Below are 22,615 nucleotides of genomic sequence, written 5' to 3'. Positions count from 1 at the left end.
TGCAGGATTGAGCCAGACTGCATTGTCCTACTGTTCAACAGTGGCTTGGAATAGTGTATAATCCTATAATAATCTATGATAGTCTTTAATCCTATAATAATCTATGATAGTATTTCACCTAAACAGGTTAGTGCCACTAAATAAATTTAGAAAACTGATGAAAGACTCGAGTCTCCAGAGGAGTGTAAATGCTTTCTTTATGATGGATCATGTTGCTGTGTTGTATGTTTTTAATCTGTAATGTATTGACCAACTCTGGGACTAAAATTATTTTCCCCCCCTGGGTAAACAAATAATTGTGTGTGCGTGCGTGTGTACTCTTCACATCTGCAGCGTGCCAGAGTCCTCAGGAGATGCTGAGACTGACCAATATTCACTAACAAACTGAAGCTAATGGGCCCAAATGTTTCATTTTGCTGTTCATAACCTTAATAATGAATACAACCCCACCTGTACTTCCTGGATTGGCCCTGACCGAAGGGCTTTGCGGGGGCAGACATCATTAATGACTGATATGATAATGAGCTTGGAGGTCGTTGGTCAGGGACTTGGTTCATGACGATCCCTCTAATTCTAACACCCACACAGCACCGAGGTCACAGAGAGTGTGTGTTTGTGTTCTAATCTTTACTACATCATTTATGGTCATCCTATCGCCATCCTTCACTCCCTCTCCTCCACCCCTCCACCCCTCCACCTCCTCTCTTCATGCCCCCCTCCTACCTCGTCTTTATCCCTGCCTCCTTCTAGCTCCTTCTATTCATCCATCAGCTCTGTTTCTCACCTTTCTCTTGACAGTCTTCCTCTTATCCTATACATCCCTCTTTCCAGCTCTATGTACTTCTTTCCCCTCTATTGACCTTGAAGGCATTCATAGCTCATTGATTGGTAATTTCTTCCAGGCCTTGTTTTTTATTCAGACCCTTCTCTCTCATTCACTCTCCCTGCTGTTTTTGAGTCTTTCCATCGTTCTCCTCTTCCTCAACTCCCATCTTGTTTTATTGTTTTCCTGATTTGTTATTGCGGTGCGCTGTGTAAAATGGTCCCCCAGACTCTGGGCTTAAGTGTAAAAAGGTTCCAATTGCAGAATACTCTATGCTGTGAGGTGTGAGGGTAGCAGGTGTGTATAAGGAGGCGGAAGGAAATGAAAAAATTAAAAGGACGGCATCACACGGCTGTGGCAACGAACAGACAATCAACCGTGAGGGGCAGGTGTCAAACAAACATACATATAGGCAACTGATTAGAGATGGGAAACCGGTGTGTCGGTGGTGAGCACTGCTACCATCACTCTCCTGCCGGTGGTTAGTACACCTCTGAGGTGAAGCGCCGGAGAGGGAGAGGACCTGCCATGCCAGGCGGAGCAGACATTACACACCCTTAAAACACACACATCGCATTAAACTCTTAAATTCAGCAAGTGTGCTTTTACACGCCCGTAGCTGTATTGAAATGACCAACATCTGTGCATTTCTTCATCTCTTCCCCTCTAGTTGGGAAGTAATGAGGTTCCTTCTGTCTAACCTGCGGTGGTGGATGGAAGAGTATCTTTTCGATGGATTCAGGTTCGACGGTGTCTCCTCCATGCTCTACCACCACCACGGCATTGGTGAGAGCACACACACACGCACAGACAAACACACACGCACACAGGTTCCACACTTCCTGTACGCCAGTGAGTAAGGTCCCACTGACAATGGCTCCACATGTACTACATCGTTGTTTGCTTACAATTGTTTTTGTTTTTGTTCATGCTGCACTGTTGCTCATACAGTATGATCGACAAGCATTTTTTTAAAATATTCGTTCATCGTTGAACACTGACTTTTACACAACCCACTGGAGCGACTGCTGCATTTCTTTTGTTCTACGGCCGATCTGCTTACCAATACGCCGATGGCAGAGAAAGAAGAGGGGCAAACGTGCCGGTGTCCTATGCAGATCTCGGATGAGAATCCGCCATTACTGACCACTCTACTCACATAGTTCAGTCCCTGGAGAATAAAATGGACAAACTACACGCACGGAATCACTTTCAGCAGGACATTTCAAACTGCTGATTGCTGGCGTTCGTGGAATCATGGCTGGATCCTACGGTAACAGACTTGTGCGTCACCTCTGCTGGCTTTTCTATCCACAGGCAGGACAGAATATCGGAGTCAGGTAAAAGTCAGGGTGGAGGGGTCTGCATTTGAGTTAACTCTCACTGGGGAACGGATGTTGCAGTGCTAACTGCACACTGTTCACCAGACCTGGACCTACTGTCTGTAAAGATACGTCCCTTATACCTTCCGCAGGAATTCAGCTCAGCAATTATCACAGCAGTCTATATACCCCCGCAGGTGGATAAAACGCATGTGCTGGAAGTCCTATATGGAGTAATAAATGGACTAGAGGATGCCCACCCTGGGGCAGCTGCTATTGTTGTTGGTGATTTTAATAGAGCAGATATGAGGCAAGTTTTACCAAAATACTACCAGCGCATTAACTTTCCTACCTGGGGTGGTCAGACTCTTGACCATTGTAATTCACAATTACGGAATGGTTACAGCCCCTCCCCCACCCTGCATTTGGGATAGCAGACCACACCTCAATTTTGCTCCTCCCATCATACCGACAACGTCTAAAACAGAAAAAACTGTTTCTCAGACAGTTCAACGCTGGAATGAGGAATCCATTACTGCCCTACAGGATGGATTTGAAACAAAGGATTGGCAGGTGTTCTGTGAAGCAGCCGATGGGAACATTGATGAATACACAGACTGTCTCAGCATATATCTCCAAATGTATCGATGATGTCGTCCCAAGGGTCACTGTAAGGACTTTCTCCAACCAAAATGGTAATATCCGTGCTAAGCTCAGAGCATGTTCCTCTGCCTATAGCTCTGGGTACCTGGAAGCCTTGAGGTGATCCAGATATGACCTTTGGAAGCCTTTATTGGACATTAGAATATTTAAAATCAATGCTAGTTTACATTTTCTTTTTCAATGTATATTACTGCAATACTTGCCATTTCTACAATATTAAATAATTCTACCAATATTGCTGCTAATTTACAGTCCTCTTTTTAAACTACTAACTTTTAAATGTACAGTGTGGAAAGGTTCTTAATTCCCGCTATGGATTTGTAGTGCGCTTCCACCATTCATAAGCTTATTTCAGTCATATGTATCTAATATTTCAATGACTCTTAATTGCTGCTAGGTCACACTTATGTACAGTTGCGCTCAAAAGTTTGCATAACCTTAGAGAATTGGTAATACTGTATATGTACCGGTTGTAAAGAAAAAATGAGTGAGCAGGCGAAACATGTCTTTTATTTCTTATGGGATTCACATTCAACAGTAGGTCATAAAAGAATGGCACAATCATATAACAAAATATGACGCAAAGAAAAAAATGAACTGACCCCTGTTCAATAGTCTACGTACACTTAGTTCTTAATACTGTGTATTGCCCCCTTTAGCATCAATGACAGCGTGCAGTCTTTTGTAATAGTTGTCTATGAGGCGCTGAATTCTTGCAGGTGGTTTAGCTGCCCATTCGTCTTGGCAAAATGCCTCCAGGTCATGCTAAGTCTTTGGTCGTCTTGCATGAACCACACGTTTGAGATCTCCCCAGAGTGGTTAGATGATATTAAGGTCAAGAGACTGATGGCCACTCGAGAACCTTTCACCTTTTTTTGCTGTAACCACTGGAGGGTCAGCTTGGCCTTGTGCTTAGGGTTGTTGTCGTGATGGAAAGTCCAAGAGCGAAGAATGCAAATCGTCTGGCAGTATTTTCTGATAACACGCTTTAGAGCTCACACACCCCCAAAACATCAGTGAGCCACCACTATGCTTCACAGTGGGGATGGTAATTCTGTTCACTATAGGCCTTGTTGACCCCTCTCCAAACATAGCGCTTATAGTTGTGACCATAAAGCTCTAAATTGGTCTCGTCACTCCAAATTACAGTGTACCAGAAGCTGTGAGGCTTTTTTGTGTCATTGGTGCAGTAAAGGCTTCTTGTTGGCATCTAAACCATGCAGCTCATTTTTGTATCGTCGAATTGTGCTCCTTGAAACAACTACACCATATTTTTCCAGGCCAGCCTGTATTTCTCCTGAGGTTAACTGTGGGTTTTTCTTTGTATCCCGAACAATTCTTCTGGCAGTTTTGGCTGAAATCTTTCTTGGTCTTCTTGACCTTGGCTTGGTATCAAGAGATCCCTGAATTTTCCACTTCTTAATAGGTGATTGAACAGTACAAGACTGTTTTACAGTCTTTTTGGGGAGTCCAGTTAAGAGGCCATTGCAATAGTCAACCATACTAGAGATAAGAGCGATTCTCTTAGTCTTTTTGGGACACCAAGTCCTTGATTCTGGCTATTTTTGTAAGATGCTAAAATGCTGTGTTGGTCACCGCTTTGATATGACTGTTAGATGTGAGGTCTATCAGAACACAAAGATTACGCAATTGGTCCATGGTTTTTAGTGCCCGAGAATCCTGCTCTTTACTAATACCTGTTCTTTTAACTTTTTTGCTAAACACAATTATCTCTGTTTTGGTTTAATTGTAGACAATGTTGGTTCATCCAGGTATTTATGTGCTCTATACCGTGACACAGTAAGTAGATTGAGCTGTTGTCATATGGTTTGAGTGCCATATATATTTCAGTATCACCTGCATAGCTATGGTAATTAATGTTGTTGTTCTGTAGAATTTTGCCCAGAGGTAGCATAAGTAACTCTGGCCATCTAGATAAGATCTGATCCAATTAAGGACTGTCCCGGAGAGTTCTACCCAATATCTAGAAGTTTTCTGTGATCTACAGTGTCAAATGTTGCACTGAGAGATAATAGAACCAGAAATGCTATTTTATTGGAATTGGTATTCAGCCGTATATCATTTAAAACTTTTTTCAGCACCGTTACAGTACTGTGGTGAGGTCGGAAGCCTGACTGAAATTTGTCTTCGAGATCGCTTGAGGTCACAACATTTTTGAGTTGAACCTTCTCAATAATCTTGGCTATAAAAGAGAGATTTGACAGCTGCTTAATGGCAGCTGTTTTTTGAAGACGTTGGGAAAATGCCTGATTGCAGAGAGCTATTTATTACCTACTGTTATTATTTCTTGGTGGTCATACTGACGGTACAGTGTCATTGTTAGACTGTGCAGTTCTGATTGTCCATCTAATAAATGTAATAATTTTTTCACTAAAGAAACACATTCATTACATTTCACAGTGGACATGAGTTCTGATTCTGTCTGCTTCAGGGGGTTTGTAAGCTTGGCAACCTTTGTCGACCATAGCAAATAGAGTGCATGTATTGTTGATAAATCTTGTTGATCATTCCCAATAAATGTTGCTGCCTAGCCCTGCGTAAGTCATAGTTGAAGCTAACAAGCCTTTGTTAGCTTTAAAAAGGAGCCAAACAACTGTGATAAATGTCTTCATATGATCACTATCTTTAAATAAAAGACAGTTTTCTTGCATGATCAGTCATATTTTCAAAATCAATGCCAGAATTTCAGTTTCTGCCAGTGTATGCAAACTTATGAGCAAACTTTATATTACTGCAATGCTTGCCATATCTAAATGTTCAATAATACTACCCAGATTGCTTCTCTCTCAAAATACTACCCAGATTGCTGCTAGTTTACAGTACTCTTTTTTGAATGGCTGCTGGTGTACAGTGTATGTATATTGTTGCTTTATTTTATTATTATTTTCTGTCTCGATATATTTTTGCTTATATAATCGTCTTAACTCTAACTACGTAGTTTGTCGGGTGCCGTGTCATAAGAGTTTCATTGTACAGGATGAAGCTGTGCTGTTTGGTTCATTTGACAAATAAACCTTGAAACTTGAAACACACTCTGAAATACTGAACACTCACATTGTTTGTCATTACAGGACTTAATACATTTTTAAAAAAAATCCCATCTAGGTGTGTGTGCTTCAGTAGCTACGGCCAGTGGAAAAAGCCACACAGTTCATAGATGTTATTTGTGGTGGAAGGAAATTTAATAAGAAACTTAGGACAATTTAAAACAATGTTTAATGGTGTCTAGGTAAATATTCAAACTTGGTGTGATGTTAATGCGTGACAAAATGATCTAATGTCAAGACACAATTTTATGACGAAGTAGTATACCCCAATAGGTCCCAACACAGGCATACTAGCTTAACTATATACAAAACAGAACTTTACCATCATCCGCGAAGTGTGTACTTATAGTACGTAGCATAGGTTGTGATTTGATATTCAGGAATTGCTTTTGATTTACATAGTACTTCACATAGCGTGGTGGTTGGCTATTCAACTGTTTTCTAAAGAAATGAACCAACCATGGAGTGATTCTAAAGAAATGGCAAATGCCAATAAAGCACCTTTGAACCCATCTGAATTAATCTCCCTTTCCTCTATCCCTCTCTTTTCTGAATCTCTTCCCCCCTCCCCAGATATGTCTTTTTCTGGTGGGTACAGTGACTATTTTGGGATGCACGTTGATGAGGATGCCATCATCCAACTAATGCTCTCCAACCATATCCTACACACATTCTATCCTGACTGTATTACCATCGCTGAGGTAAAATCCTACACACTCCACTCTGAATGTATCACTGTCACAGAGGTAACATCTTACACAACTCACTCTGACTGTATTACCATCGCTGAGGCACCATCTTACACACTCCACTCTGACTGTATCACTGTCACTGAGGTAACATCTTACACACTCCACTCTGACTGTATTACCATCACTGAGGCAACATCTTACACACTCCACTCTGATTGTATCACTGTCACTGAGGTAACATCGTCCCACTCCACTCTGATTGTATTACTGTCACTGAGGTGTTTGTGTGGCGCTGGTATACATTTGTGTTACAGTATAAAGTTGGCTTTTTACAGGCTGTACAGATACTGGGTTGATTTTTGGGGGATGGGGTCACTTAGGGTTATTTGTATACGGTCAGTAGGGCATATCAATAGGAACGGCAACGTGTGTGTGGGTTTGTGTGTGTGGGCAATTATCAGTACTGAAGGGATAGTGCAGAAATCGAAACATTTAACAATTTGACTTTTGAAAAGCCTTGTTTTATGTCAAGCCAGGGTTTAGAAAGAATAGTCTGGCTTGTGTTCACAGGCCTTCCGCTGACTAGCAGGCTAACTTTGAATGCTAGTTTTTTAAATAAGATTATAATAAAGGATATATTAGCTAGCCAGCAAATTTTGATAGCTTGATAAATAACTTAACGTGGACCATGACAAGGAAAGCTAAAAGGAATCTGCAGCTGCAGCACTGTTGTCATTGTTATATTTAGAAATGGGGTCCTTATGTGCTAATGATTACATCGTAGCATAGCAAACTTTCTGTATGCTGCTTTGCAAATAGAATTTGATCAATTAAGAGCATGAGTTTGTGGGACTCTCTAGTATACAATTAGAGAAACACCCTCCATCTCCTGATATGAGCCATCCCTAATCGCCGTGACTGGAGCTTCTGTTTCTCCAGTGTTAGACCGTCCCTAATGACTGAGACTGAAGCTTCTGTTTCTCCAGTGTTAGACCGTCCCTAATGACTGAGACTGAAGCTTCTGTTTCTCCAGTGTTAGACCATCCCTAATGGCCGTGACTGGAGCTTCTGTTTCTCCAGTGTTAGACCATCCCTAATGGCCGCGACTGAAGCTTCTCTTTCTCCAGTGTTAGACCGCCACTAATGGCCGTGACTGGAGCTTCTGTTTCTCCAGTGTTAGACTGTCCCTAATGACTGAAACTGCAGCTTCTGTTTCTCCAGTGTTAGACCATCCCTAATGGCCGTGACTGAAGCTTCTGTTTCACCAGTGTTAGACCATCCCTAATGGCCGTGACTAAAGCTTCTGTTTCACCAGTGTTAGACCATCCCTAATGGCCGTGACTAAAGCTTCTGTTTCACCAGTGTTAGACCATCCCTAATGACTGAGACTGGAGCTTCTGTTTATCCAGTGTTAGACCATCCCTAATGACCAAGACTGGAGCTTCTGTTTCTCGTTGTAGCCCACTCTGCTCCACCTAGCTTCACTATGATCTCCAGTGCAATATACTGCTTCAGAATGTGCTGTAAATTCTCTCATTCCCACATACCCTTCTCTGTCCATCTCTAGGATGTGTCAGGTATGCCAGGATTGTGTAAATCTTTGAAGAAGGGAGGACTGGGGTTCGACTACCGACTCAACATGGCTGTACCCGACAAGTGGATTCAGGTAATAGAAGTAGTGTGTGTCGGTAGTACAAACGCTTTCTTCTTCATGAGTGCAGGGCCAACGCACCAGGGAGGAGCCCAGAGCAGCAAATCGGAGCTCGGCTGCCACCTGTTGACGAGGCACCACTGGCCGATCCTTGTCTCTTCCTGTCAGTGCTGGTAACATTGGGATCACCTGGCTGATCCCTGTTGTTCCCTGTCAGAGTGGGTAACATTGGGATCACCTGACTGATCCCACCATCATTGGACAACAGATCACTTGGCCGATGGTACCTTGGATATGCAAAAAACACACAAGAAATCATAATTCACAAGTCACACAATTTGCACGCTACACACCTTACACAAGCTCACACATCCAACCAAACACGCACAAACACGCTCTCGTGTTTTTGGGAATGGTTGTATTTAGCATCGTGACCTGGCTGACATCTTCTGCTCCCGCCAAACGCATGCCTCTCAGTCCAGCGTTTGTTTGAAACTTCGATTGAGGTGTATTGATGCTGCAGCCAGAGAAATGCACACATGTAGACACCCAGGTTTATCTTAACTTGTCTCCTGTATTTACCCCTCTTTTCTTTCCCCCTCCCTCTCGCATCCACCTCTCCTCTCCTCTCATCCTGCTCTCCGGAGAGTCAATTAGTCATTGCATTTACTCTTTAGTGCTGAACCAGACGTCTGCTTGTCAAGATATTGATGTTTTAGTCGTTTTTTTTATGGGTTTTGATAAACCAAGAGTTTTAGTTTTAGCAAAACAAATTATTATGAAGATATATGAGGAAGTTATTATAAAGATTTGAATAGGTACAAATGTGACTGAAACCCAGGAGTCTGACTTCCTGAATCACCACGTAAATCAAGGCTACCCAGTCCTGTTCCAGGATAATATTCTAACGCTGCTTTATGGAGTAAAAATCCCTCTCCAGGTACAGGATGGAGAGGGAGAGTTAACATTCATGTAAGCGTATGTCATGTGATTAGTGCAAGCAGTCATGGCAGGAGTTACTCTCCAACTTGTATGAAATCCCTATGAGTACCTGCGACCTCTCTCCTCTTCTTTGGTATCTGTTTTGACCTCTTTCTTGTCTCTGGCTTCATGATATCAAAGACATTAGGTGAGGGCGCACTGGATTAATTCAAACAGAGCTTCAACTGGTTAGTAATGAAAAGTGTATTCCCCTTTCATAATGTGTGCATGCGTTTGTGTACATGCCTGCGTGTGGGTGTGCGAGTGTGGGCATGGGAGTGTGTGTGTATGTGTGTGTGCGCGCGCTCCTCTCTGTAAGGTGATAGAAAGGTTTATTTTATCTGTCTGGCAGCTGACATTCTAAATCACTGAAGATGTCTCTGGCCTGTCTTAACCTGTCACTGGGCATCTGACACACATACGCACACACACCTCCTGTGTATCAAAGGACCTTGACACTATATATATCTCTGTGTGTGGGTGTCTCTCTCTCTTAAATTATATATGCAGTCAAGATTGGAAACTGCTGTGGAAACTATTGTCTGCTAAATGCTTTGTTTTATATAATTCTAGTTAAATTTTTAACTAGCTTATGATAGTTTATAACAGTGACTAGCCACCTCAGGGAGTCTGTGTTGCTTTGCGTCTAAGAACAGCTCTTTGCTGTGATATATTGGCCATTTACAACAAATTCTGCACCGCCTCGTTGTTATTGTAAACTAGTTTCCAATGTAAAAGTACGAGTTGAGACCCTTCGGTCATTCTCTTGGTGTACTGTCTGACTGACTCCAGCTGAATGCTCTATGCAGGCTTTCTACTAAGCATAGTTCCTAAAAACAGCTTAGACATATACCACTCCTTTTGCCTTGTAGCTTCAATATTTTATACTATAACACATTTCTAGGATGACTGCACCACTTTCTTCTTCGGTTGGACATGACCTCAACTTTCCCTAAAACGGTAAGATGCTGAATGACATCCTCTAGTGCAATGATGCATATTTTTGTTTTTATGGCCCTATTAAAGTTTTTGATTTTGTCCGGACCGTGTAAGCGGAGCCGGCCAAGAAGAGCAAATGTATATTACCGACTGACTACCCCTTGTAAAATAGCGTAGTGGTTGGAGAAGACCTGCAACCAATAGGTCCCACGTTCGATTCTTGTCACAGTCCAAACAAATTATGCATTAGGATTTGTTTCCGGAAAGACGCAAACTTAGCTGGCTACACCCCTTACTATGTTATAGTAAGCCGAGAATATAACGGTTTATGGCTAAATTGCAACTATTTCTGGTGCGTTTTCGAAGTACGCATCCGTGCATGCTTTTTGGATCAGGATAGACAAAAACTTTGCTGGCTACAACCCTCAGTAGCTACGATATTGTAAGCCTAAATTGTTTAGTTTAACTAAAAGGTTATACAGTATTGCAACTTTTCTGGTGGATTTTCGAAGTACGCATCTGTGCATGCTTTTTGGGTGTTACTGTATAGGCTTTATCAAAACCCCTTTGGCAGTAACAGAGTAGGGGTTTCCATGATTCTCTCATCTTTTCGCTTGACAAAAAGGTCAGTTATCGTCGCCTATATTGATAGTTATTGTATCAATGTTATTCACGAATGATACATTAGTCAGTTTAACACATGCCTAACACAATGCTAGCGACTGGGCAAATGTATAGGCAAATGTATAGCTCACATGGGAGACCCGGGTTTGAATCCAGTGAGGGTAACAACGTTTATTACTTTTAATTCCGGGGCCGGCTGAACTAGGCTTTCCTGGTTTATTTTCTGTTTTAAATTTATTTAATCCTCTGTGGCTGAATTGCAGCCAAAACCATTGCGGTAGACCTCAGTAATCAGACCTCAGTAGTTGGCCTAATAAGAAACTTATCAGGAACAAAGATTCTATAAGGAGATAAATGAAGTGCTGGAGAGATGAGTTGCAGGACTCCAGACATACACATTTATTTCTCTGACCACAGCCGTGGCCTTTAGACTTCAGAGATCATCAGTCACATCCTGCCTAACCTCATCAGTTGTGGTCATGTGTTGGACTTTACAGTGATGTTCAGTCACATCCTGCCCAGCCTCATCAGGTGTGGTCATGTGTTGGACTTTACAGTGATGTTCAGTCACATCCTGCCCAGCCTCATCAGGTGTGGTCATGTGTTGGACTTTACAGTGATGTTCAGTCACATCCTGCCCAGCCTCATCAGGTCTTATTTTACTTATGTTCTGTCTTTTTCTGTTGTTTCTTTTCCACAGCCAATTGGTAGAATAGGGAAGACTGAAGCTGCATTCGGTCAGGATTTATCTCTGCTTGGAATATCTGAAAGTACAGATAGTCTGGCATGTTGAGTTCTTTTTTTAGGTTTCAGCCTCAGATGTTGAGACCCATTATAAAGTATGTTCACAATTAAAACTAAGGCATTTCATTTTTCACTTAAATATTTTTGGTTGCAAGGTCTTATTAAAGGTGGAAGAAAGGTCTGTTGTGATTTGTCTTCATTTCATCCTTTACTGTACCTATAAAAAAATGTTCTGTACCTATAAAACAATTTTCTATAAGGGTTTTGTTATCCACTGTACTTACAGATTGTAGGTATTTCCAGTTATTAGATGTGTTGGTTATATTCTTTTTTGACTAATGCTTTTGTTTTTATATAAATATTTATTTATTCCTGTATTTGTTACTAGAAAGCAGTTGACATTATCCCAGTTACCGGGTAATGTACTTTGTTGGGGGGCGGTGAAGGGGCTTTCTTGAGGACAAGATGCGTCTCAAGAGTTTTTATGATGCAAAATATCAAATCACTAAATACGTAAAATATACACAATATGCAAAACACACAGTACCACAACACACCATCTTCCTCATTTAAATTGGCCTCTAACATACAGTAATTCATCAGTTGTTGAAGTACCTTGGAAATGTTCCAAATGTGAGGGCCAAAACAACTCAATTCAGATTTGCCTACCTTACCTTCTGGTGTTCAAGAGTGTGTGGGTTGGTGTATGTGTTTTGAGTTTGGATAGAAAGACAAGTGTGTTGTTGTTTGAGGTAGGTCTGTATTTGGTCAGAGAACACAGCAGAACCATTTTCCAAGACGCTGATGACACCTTTCCATGTAGTGATTACGGTGGAGTGTCACTTTTTAATACCTGGGCTTATGAGTCTCTGTAATTGGTCAATTACATTCTGGTTGTTTGTTTTAATGTTATCTGTTCTAGTGAGCTGAACTTTTCTTCTTTCTTTTGAAGGTTAACTGACGATATTATGCCTCTCCATCTCTCTCTTCTCATCTGTCTCTTTCCTTTCTATCTCTGTCCCTCTCTATCTCCCATCCCTCTCTTTCTGTAGATAATGAAAGAGTTGAAGGATGAAGACTGGGACATGGGTAACATCGTCTACACGCTGACCAATAGGAGAAAGGGGGAAGGATGTATCTGCTATGCTGAGAGCCATGACCAGGTACTACTGGCTCACAGAGTGGTCAATATACTGTAAGAGCAGTACAGGACACTGGTCAATCACAAGTCAGGTTTCTTTTGGCATGGAAGGTACTGTCTATTCTTTATAAACATGCAGTATTTTCCACTTGCTGGTCTGTATAAATAAAGTTTATTAACTCTCTGTGCCAGGCATCTATCTAGCTCTGCGGGCATCTATCTAGCTCTGCGAGCATCTATCTAGCTCTGCGGGCATCTATCTAGCTCTGGGGGCATCTATCTTGCTCTGCGGGCATCTATCGTGCTCTGCGGGCATCTATCTTGCTCTGCGGGCATCTATCTTGCTCTGCAGGTTTCTATCTTTCCGGGTTAACCTGGGAAGTCCTGGGGCCTCATTTATTAACTGTGCATATGCACATATCTGTGCTTTAACCATGTGTGCGATCATTTCTAAGCGTAGTGTGGGAATTATATGAACATTTGCGTATGTTGTACACAAAGTACCATCCAAATGTACACAAAATGCCAAGTGGTGGAATAAGGGAACTGCTTCTGAAACATAAATCATTTGCTGTGGTAAATATGTAAATTTTTTCAAATGTGTTTTAAATTAAATAAAGTTTCGATTTCATTGTTTTTCCATTGTGAATTCATCCAACGTTCCTCAGCAGGCTACAGTATTTCATGTAATTATTATAACATACTGAGATAATTGGAAATCTTATGGGAGGCTGATCCTCTGATGGAAGACACACTACATTCCAGAGAGGAATGTTCAGAGACAGATGGGGTCTTTTTCAGAGTGGCTCAGCAGACATCATTTTGGTGTAGATTTCCAATTATCTCCGTCTGTTTTAATAATTCAACAATGGTTTTACATGTCTGTAATTTAACAAGTGACTGTACTAAGCATTGCTATCATTACAAATTACCTGACGAGGTCAAATTACATGTGTGGGTTCAGAATCGTGGAAAACCGTGAAACCTGGACATTATTTAAGGGGCCAAATTTACGATTTGCGTCCTACTATCAGAAATACAAGCAGAAATGACTAGAAGAAATCTAATATTTCTGTGTCAAATGTTTTCTTTCTTGCCAGTCTGTGTATCATTTTGCATTGTAGTCTCCTCATAATCGCTTTAGACAGTTACAGTACTGCCCCCCCCCCATCCTAAAATACCCTGGACTGGATAAACATTTTCTGCTGTGGTTTGGTCAGAAACCGAATTCTGCATAGTGTCCCTATACATTGCATTCCAATTGTTTCACACATGAAAAATGACTATATTCCACTGTAACTGGTGTACTTTTGAGAAGCAGTTCTCTCGTACATTTACGAACTTTCTCAAGCAAACGTTCATATTGATAATTCCCTGCACGGAAAAGACTGCACGCACGCTTGATAAATGCAGCCCCCAGGTGTGTTGAAGTCAGGCAATCAATTAACTAATTAATTGGCTCTGTGCGTGCGCAGGCCCTGGTGGGTGATAAGTCCCTGGCGTTCTGGCTGATGGATAAGGAGATGTACACCAACATGAGTTCCCTGGTCCCCATGACACCCGTCATCGACCGGGGCATTCAGCTCCACAAGATGATCCGCCTCATCACTCAGGCACTGGGCGGGGAGGGATACCTCAACTTCATGGGTGAGTCTGGAGGCGTGTCCCACGTAGCTGGGTTGGTGGGGCATAGTGCCGGGGTTATAGGTACACTACCTCAGTTCAGTTCCCATGTGGGGCAGTACAAAAAAAACGTGTGTAAAGTGTGCACTCACTTTTGTCAGTCACTCAGGATGACAGCGTCTGCTGAATTACTTAAATCACAATGTGCGTCTGTGCTTGTGCTGAACACGTCACAGCTCGAGTCCATGGTGGCACTTGGTTTCTTTTTAGTGTCACACAAGTGATCCATTTGCTCAATTCAACATTCATCCATGTATCTCGGATAGAAGAGATGTCTGACATGTTGAAGATGGGGGAAACATTTTTAATTTTTTTTTGCAATGAGGTGAACCTAGGATTGTAAATCATATGGAATTACTACACAGAGAACTGAAGAGTGGAGATTTTTGAAAGTTCACTGTAGTCAGCTACAGTACTAGCTCGGTGCGCGCGAGAGAGTTTATGTGCATGTCTGTCTGTCTGTCTGTCTGTCTGTCTGTCTGTCTGTCTGTCTGTCTGTCTCTGTCTGTCTGTCTGTCTGTCTGTGTGTGTGTGTGTGTGTGTCAGACATCCATTATACACAGTCAACTTCACTCAAACCACCAGTACGAATAAAAGCCTTTTCTCCAAACCAGACTACACACAAACAAGTCTCCTCACAGACATACACACACACACACACAGCCCAGATCAGACATACTGAAAGAGCCACCTGAAAACTGTCATTACATCCAAGGCTGTAGACTGCATCCAAACATCCACTTCATTATCCCTCTCTGTCCCTCTCTACCTCTCGCATTTTATCTTTCTCTGCGGCGCTCATTTTATCTTTCTCTACCTCTGTCTCTTTATCTCTCTCACTCTTTTTATATCTCTTCCTCCCTCTTTACCTCTCTCTCAACCACTCTCTCCATCTCTCTCTGTGTCTTTCCCTCTCCCCGGTCTTTCAATCTACTGTAGCACTCTTTCTTTCTCTCTTTCTACGGCCTTTTCTCTCTCAGCTGGATGTAATTTAGAGTTGTTTAGCCAGGGACTTTCTCACACACTCACACACAAACACACGTACACACACCACGTTTCTCTCCATTGATTTCTCTTAGGAACCACTTAGCCAATAACCTTGACTTTTCTCAGGTAGTTTGACCAAACCGATTCTCCATCCTCCCACTTATTAAGGTTGCAGCGATATGCTGCCATTGGTTGAAGCTCACATCTACGCCCCAAAAAGATAGAAATCATTAAAATAAAAAAGTGCATATAAAGTATATTTCAAGTGAACAGGTCCCTCCTATTTTCCGATTTTCGGGAGCCACTACACCGACATTTTGACCGTGTCATACTTTTGCAAATAGTTATTACATTCTCAGTGTGTAACTCTTTCAAATTCTCCCAATAAATAATCAGAGATCTTTTTGAAGTGTTTCCCACCATGCTGACATATTTCCAGAAGCTGTTGGAGTCATTAATCTGGCCGTATCTGTAACTCGGAAACAACACAAGACCAGCCAGCCATCATATGAGGTGGAGGTATTGTTTGTTATTAGTGGGCTGTTTCGAATTTAATAAGCCAGCCATTTCTTTACATTTTTGTTTAACTTTATTTCTACAGAGAAATCAACTGAGATTTCTCTTTCTGAGGTCTCTCTCACAACTGAGTAACAATAAATACACATAAGGAAATAAGGCATACATTAAGAGAAACACAATTTACATTAAAATGACATGAAATCACAATTGACGATAAAAATAGATTTTATTAGAAGTGTAGGATCTCTTATCACTGAATGGCATTCCATGTCTGTGGGGCAAAATATTCAAAATACATTTTACCCAGTTCTGAATAGGCCTCAAGGAGACTATCCAGTCTTGAGTGTGTGTTTGGTAACTGCTGGTCTTCCAACTAATTTTCTCTGTTAGATAGTCAGGAAGATTTTGCATGAATGCCTTATATAACCAGAAATGGAACCAGGCCAGCCTAGTTCAGCCGACCCACAATTGTAAGTGATAAATGTTGTTGCCCTCACTGGATTTAAACCAGGGTCGCCCACATGTGAAACTATGTCTTTAACCATTGCACCAAGGAACTGCACACTTGACAAGTGTTGGTATAGCGTCTCGACGTTAGATCATTTTGTCACGTATTAACATCGTTAGCATTGTGCTTAACTGACTAACGTTTCTTATTAAGTCTACCTCCACCCCAAATAGCATCTATAAACTGTATGACTTTTGCCACTGGCCGTTTTAACCGCTTATTACCCATTCGTGAATGACATTGATACAATAACTATCAATATAAGTGTCAATAACTGACTTTTTTTGTCAAGTGATATTACGAGAGAATCGTGGAGCCTGCAAAGTTTTTGTCCGTCCTGAACAAATCCTGGAATGTATTTTGACTGTGACAGGAGTCGAATGCGGGGACCTGTTGTTCTGTGGTCCAAGTCTCTAACCACTATGCCATTTAACAAGGTCAATCCCGCTTTCAACACAGTTAGTCAGACACTCACCCACCCACCCACCCACTCACTCACTCAGTAAGAGACATTCGCTCTTCTAGGCCGGCTCCGCTTAAGTGGTCCGGCAAAAACATCAACCAATGTCTGACCATTCTAGATGGCAGTGACACCCTGCAAAATGAATTATATAAAAGCCAGTGATGTGTGTGAGAATTTGTACCAGTGATAAAACACAAGGCCAAATGATAGACTCCATCCAGCGATTTCAGTACAGAAGCTGAGGCACGCATATATAGTAAATTACCGTAATCTGACAGGGTCATAAAAGTTGCTTGCACAATATCTTTCCAATGCTGATGCGACATACATGATTTGTTCCTATAAAGAAAATTCACCAACTCTCTTTTAAAAGACAGGTTTTCATCTAACCAAATGCCAAGATGTTTGTGAGAAGCAGCACTTTTAATAAAAAGAACCATTTAGGATATTAATTTTTTGGTGTGTTCTGGGACCATAGTCCCAAATATAATATTTTACATTTTAGATATCCTTTGTTAATATAAATTATATTTAATTCTGTCAGTTACAATATCCTTGGTTCTATCTCTAAGGCCTACCGGAATGCCACCAGGAATGTAGCTAGGGATGACAATTTAGAGATTAGGTGATAGTTATCAATGACACTAATGTCCACACCCTTATGCAGTGGGAGCACATGGGCGGTTTTCCAGACTTTGGGATAACCCCCAAAATGAATGGTAGATTAAATATGTGTTAGGTATCCAGAGATAATTGGAGCAGGTCTAACCAATAGGCCTGGATCTAGCATATCAGCCCCTATGGTGTCTGTAAATGGCAACACATATTTCAGTGAACAGAATCCACGAAAACCCATGGCTCTTAAAATCAGTCTTCATGCATAATTAGTTGATTTCCGTGTATCCTCTATAATTTATTCCTTTTTCATTTGAGGAAGGTATAGAGGTGTTTTCAGAAAGACCACTTGCTGCAATAAAGTGGAAATGAAAGACCTCATCAACTCCATTTTGATCATTAACAGGTACAGAATCCAACACCATCTGTTGTTTCAGTGTGGTGGCGGCACTGTTCTTCAGGGTTTTTACTGTTTTCGAGAATTTGGAAAGACACCCATTACAGGTATATAGCTTATTTACATAACATTCTGCTTTTGCTTCTCTATTAAGTTTTATACATGCGTTTCTCAACGTCTTAAAAGTCTTCCAGTGCAGGAAGATGTTTTTGCTAGCCTGTGCCCACACCACAATTCTTTTGTGAATAGTTTGGCACACTGCTCCTTTGGCTAAAGACTGATGATCTGTATTCAGTCCTTTATCTTATGAATCTGTTTCCTCATTAGCTGTCCCTTCATCTGTCATGCTTTCAGCAGGCTGATAGGGACACCATGGGGACCTAGTTACAATGCAGCAAAGTTAAGACGAGGGATTTTTCTATCCCATAAATCGATGTGCAACAGTTTGACGAAGGACAAGATGTTGTGCTGTGTTTGAAAGGGTGTGAATAGTAGCAGGGTTGTGGTCTAGGACTGGTCTTGCTGTCTGACTGGTCCATTGAATACAAACAGCTATGGTCTACGTTTGAATCCAGCCCACTGCTGTTTCGGCACGAGCAGTTCTCCTCCGTTGTGTCCAAAAAAGTTATTGAAGGCCTGGACATCCTAAAAAGAAAGTTTGCGCGTATGTTGAAAAATAAGCCAAACGGATGTGAATTTCAGTGAACTTATCAGTGAACACAGGATAATAGCTTTACTGGCATTGGTCCCAGGAATGTATTGTGGAAGGCTTCTGAACTAAAGGATCCCCTTGTCTTAACCTCGTATTGATGAGTTTAGCTGGGATCTGGATTACTGTAGACTTAAGGACACTGGTTCAATGAGTCAAGTTCTTCTGGGTAACAAATTCATATTTGGCAGAAACCTGGTTTGGCTGAAGATTAGATACAATGCAAACAGAATTTAGTTTTTGTAACAAATCAGGAGGAGGTTAGGATATTTTATGCAATAGTAACTGTAGGCTAGGGTTAAGAAAAAAGATTAGGATTCAAATGCAAAATATCTCCCAGAAGAAAAAAAAAATGCAGATGTTTTCAATGTGTCTCACTTGAGTTGGTGGCTGTGTTGCATCAGTCCCAGCCCTCTGTCTGGGAGCTGGTTGATGTACAGTCAGTGAGGTAGTGGTTTAGAACTAAAAGGTTGGCAGCTTCACTTGTCTGAATGTAATGAGAAAAGCAGCCATTAGAACTGATTCACTGTATTTTTCAATTATCAAGAGTCTGGAGTCTTACGAGTCTCCTTCAACCCTTTGTAATCCAAGTGAAGAGGCTGTTTAAACTATACTATCCAACTGACAGACTGGCAAGCAGACAGACAGATTGACACAGATGGAAGGGCAGACGGGTAGGCAGGCAGGCAGACGGGCGGGCGGGCAGGCAGACGGGCATGCAGACAGATGGGCAGGCAGATGGGTAGACAGACAGATGGGTAGACAGACAGATGGGCAGGCAGACGGACAGACAGACAGGCGGACAGATGAACACAGGCAGGCCGATGGGCAGGCCGATGGGTAGACAGACAGATGGGCAGGCAGATGGGTAGACAGACAGATGGGCAGGCAGACAGGCTGACGGACAGACAGGCAGACAGATGAACACCGGCAGGCAGACAGGCATGCAGACAGATGGGCAGGCAGATGGGTAGACAGACAGATGGGCAGGCAGACAGGCCAACCTCTAAACAACAGGCTGTTGTTTTGAAAAGACTGGGTGTGTTTGTTTGTGTTTGTGTGCGTGTGTTTGTGTATGTGTGTGTGTTCCCTAACATTGCTTTGGGCAGGTTAATGCATTTGCCTTTCTATTTATGCTTGTTTGGGCCTTTGTAGGTTTTCCCCTTGAAAATCACACACACACACACACACACACACAAATTGTGTATCCCTAGAGAAAACGTTGCAGTGTTAATAGGACTTTCTAATTGGGATTGTGTTCTTTGAGCTGAGGCTTGCATTTCATATGGCCACTTAGGACCAATTTGGGGACATGTCTGCCTGCACTGTGTGTGGATCTGGATCTCCTGGGGAAATATAACCCCTTAACAGCAACATGGACACTATTGATGTGGACACCTGGTCTTCTCTGAAAGAAGTTCAGCATTTAAGGGGTAGAAAACAAAAGGCTTCCCCTCCATAACATGGAGTTATTTATGTTGGGCTCTTCAGAGAGGAGTTCAGCGCAAGGGTAGAAAAGAGAGGGGAGGAAAGAGGGAGGGAAGATGGGCAGGAGAGGGAGGGAGGGAGGGAGTGTAAAAAGGAGGGAGTGGGGAGGGGAGTAGGGATGAAGACAGTGGGGTAGGTAGGGATGAAGATATTCAGCAGTAGGTAGGGATGAAGATATTCAGCAGTAGGGAGGGATGAAGACATTCAGCAGTAGGGAGGGATGAAGATATTCAGCAGTAGGGAGGGATGAAGATATTCAGCAGCAGGGAGGGATGAAGACATTCAGCAGCAGGGAGGGATGAAGACATTCAGCAGCAGGGAGGGATGAAGACATTCAGCAGCAGGGAGGGATGAAGACATTCAGCAGCAGGGAGGGATGAAGACATTCAGCAGCAGGGAGGGATGAAGACATTCAGCAGCAGGGAGGGATGAAGACATTCAGCAGCAGGGAGGGATGAAGACATTCAGCAGTAGGGAGGGATGAAGACATTCAGCAGTAGGGAGGGATGAAGACATTCAGCAGCAGGGAGGGATGAAGACATTCAGCAGTAGGGAAGCTGAGGGGCTAAGTTGACTGAGAACACATTCTCATTTAACTCAACAAGCTTTTAGGAAGCAATTAGGCTGAACTGAACTTGCTAAGGGACATAAAGACAGGTGTTTTTTCCCTTGCTATATCATCATTGGTCAGATCCTCTAACTGCTAGGCTACCTGACTTCTTGTGTGAATATTAGATCATCTGTCTGTGTCGTCAGTCTGTGTCTGTCTATCTCATAAATATATATTTTATTTGATCTGTCTGTCTGTGTCTGTCTTAATCTCATAAATATCTGTTATTTTGGTGTGTCAGTGTTCTACAGCTCCAGGAAAAATTAAGACCATTGCACCTTTTTCTTTTCTTTCCAAAAAAGTCAAAAAGGAAGGTTTTTGAGTGAGGAACAGTAGGGTTAAGACCACTGCAAATTGAACGCTTCTGTTCCTCACTCAAAGCTTTCCCTTTCAACTTTTTTCGAAAGGAAAGAAAAAGGTGCAATGGTCTCATAATATTATCCGGAGCTGTATATCTCATAAATATCTCTGTTATTTTGGTCTGTCTGTCTGTCTGTGTCTGTCTCTATCTCATAACAATCTATGTTATTTTGATCTGTTAAGGCAATGAGTTTGGTCATCCAGAGTGGCTGGACTTTCCCAGGAAGGGTAATGATGAGAGTTACAGGTTTGCCCGTCGTCAGTATGACCTGTTGGAGCCTGAGAACAACCTGCGCTACACTCAGCTGTACGCCTTTGACAGAGACATGAACCGCGCCGAGGAAAAATATGGATGGCTTGCCTCAGAAAAGGTAAGACCTAACGTACACACACGTTTTCATTTTAGTCATTTAGACAGAGTTTCCCAAACCCGGGTCCTCGGACCAGCGACATACCATGGAGAGTTGGCTACCCGGCATATGACAAATAAATGAAACCTTCCACGGTCACACGGGATAGGCCAGTAAGGCATATCTGACTCCCTGAAACATCTCTGGGAATGAAGACACACCCACAACACATGCTGATTGGATGAACTGAATGCTGACATTCTAACCTTGACCCCACTTTTTATATTTCAGTTGCAAGTGTGAACTGTGTAAACATGATGACTAGTTGACTAATTTAATCAGGTGTGGCAATCTGGGGTTAAAACTAACATGTGAAACATGAAGATTTTTGATTTAACCCTAATAATTAGCAAGCTTACACTGACATGATGATTAAAACAACAATAGCCCTTTTAGCCCATTCAGAAATCACTATTTGGATGAGAACTGATGTGAGTGGAGTGATGTGAGTAAATAGCCTAAGGTGAAATAACTTACTCTAAAACAATCCCCTTGTTTCTTTAGCCAGATCACATCAGGGATAGCTGGGATCTAAATATGGTGGGTTGAAATGGATCGAGTATATTCTCCTGAGTAAAGTATGCCTTCTGGGAGCTTTGCTGAGCAGATGAGAAGAAGTGACCCTCTAAAAATTCACTTGGTTTAGAAAATCTGAGGAAATATAGGTCAATGCACTTCTTCTCGCTCTTGGGTTGAATTTGGGATAGATGGTCAGACAGTGGAATGGTACTTTAAATTGCTTGGAAATGGCTTTGTAAAAACTCCCAGACTCATGGCATCAATAATCTTTCCTCTGAGGTACTCTGATAGGTCTTTTGATCTTGGTATGACGTGTTACCACACAACCATATGGTTAACACCAAACCAGACCAATATTCTAATATTTATGGAAGACACACTAACAATTTTCTGATCATTTGAACTTGTTGTGATGCACCTCAGTCATTGTGTGGCCTGTGATAAATACAAACCTGGTCTACATTAGGAAAAATCCACTACAATCAATGATTTATCCTCCATGATATGCCTCCATGCCCACAGTACTTCTGGGTCTCCTCTTTGTATCTGTCATCTTTCTCCTTTACAGTCCTTAAGAATCTGTTAACAGCTGTTGACCTTGAAGTTTCGGTAGAATATTTAATAACAACTAAGATGTGAAACAGGAGCATGTCAGTTATTTGATAAAAGTTTTATTGTGTATATTTTATATGTAGGATA

General features: G+C 41.9%; 1 protein-coding gene across 3 annotated transcripts in view; it reads left to right on the top strand.

Annotated features, from left to right (window-relative positions):
* Positions 1-22,615, top strand: part of gbe1a (glucan (1,4-alpha-), branching enzyme 1a) — a 119,290-nt gene that overhangs the window by 78,537 nt on the left and 18,138 nt on the right. For all 3 annotated transcript variants that reach the window (XM_034293245.1, XM_029120846.2, XM_029120847.2), the window contains exons 9-14: positions 1,494-1,609; positions 6,450-6,577; positions 8,136-8,234; positions 12,560-12,670; positions 14,124-14,295; positions 21,171-21,358. In XM_034293245.1, coding sequence (XP_034149136.1) covers positions 1,494-1,609; positions 6,450-6,577; positions 8,136-8,234; positions 12,560-12,670; positions 14,124-14,295; positions 21,171-21,358 — 814 coding nt within the window. The remainder of the gene's footprint in view (positions 1-1,493; positions 1,610-6,449; positions 6,578-8,135; positions 8,235-12,559; positions 12,671-14,123; positions 14,296-21,170; positions 21,359-22,615) is intronic.

Source organism: Esox lucius, chromosome 7 (assembly GCF_011004845.1).
Source record: "Esox lucius isolate fEsoLuc1 chromosome 7, fEsoLuc1.pri, whole genome shotgun sequence".
NCBI classification, from domain to species: Eukaryota; Metazoa; Chordata; class Actinopteri; order Esociformes; family Esocidae; genus Esox; species Esox lucius.
This window is presented reverse-complemented; position numbering and strand designations above follow the sequence as displayed.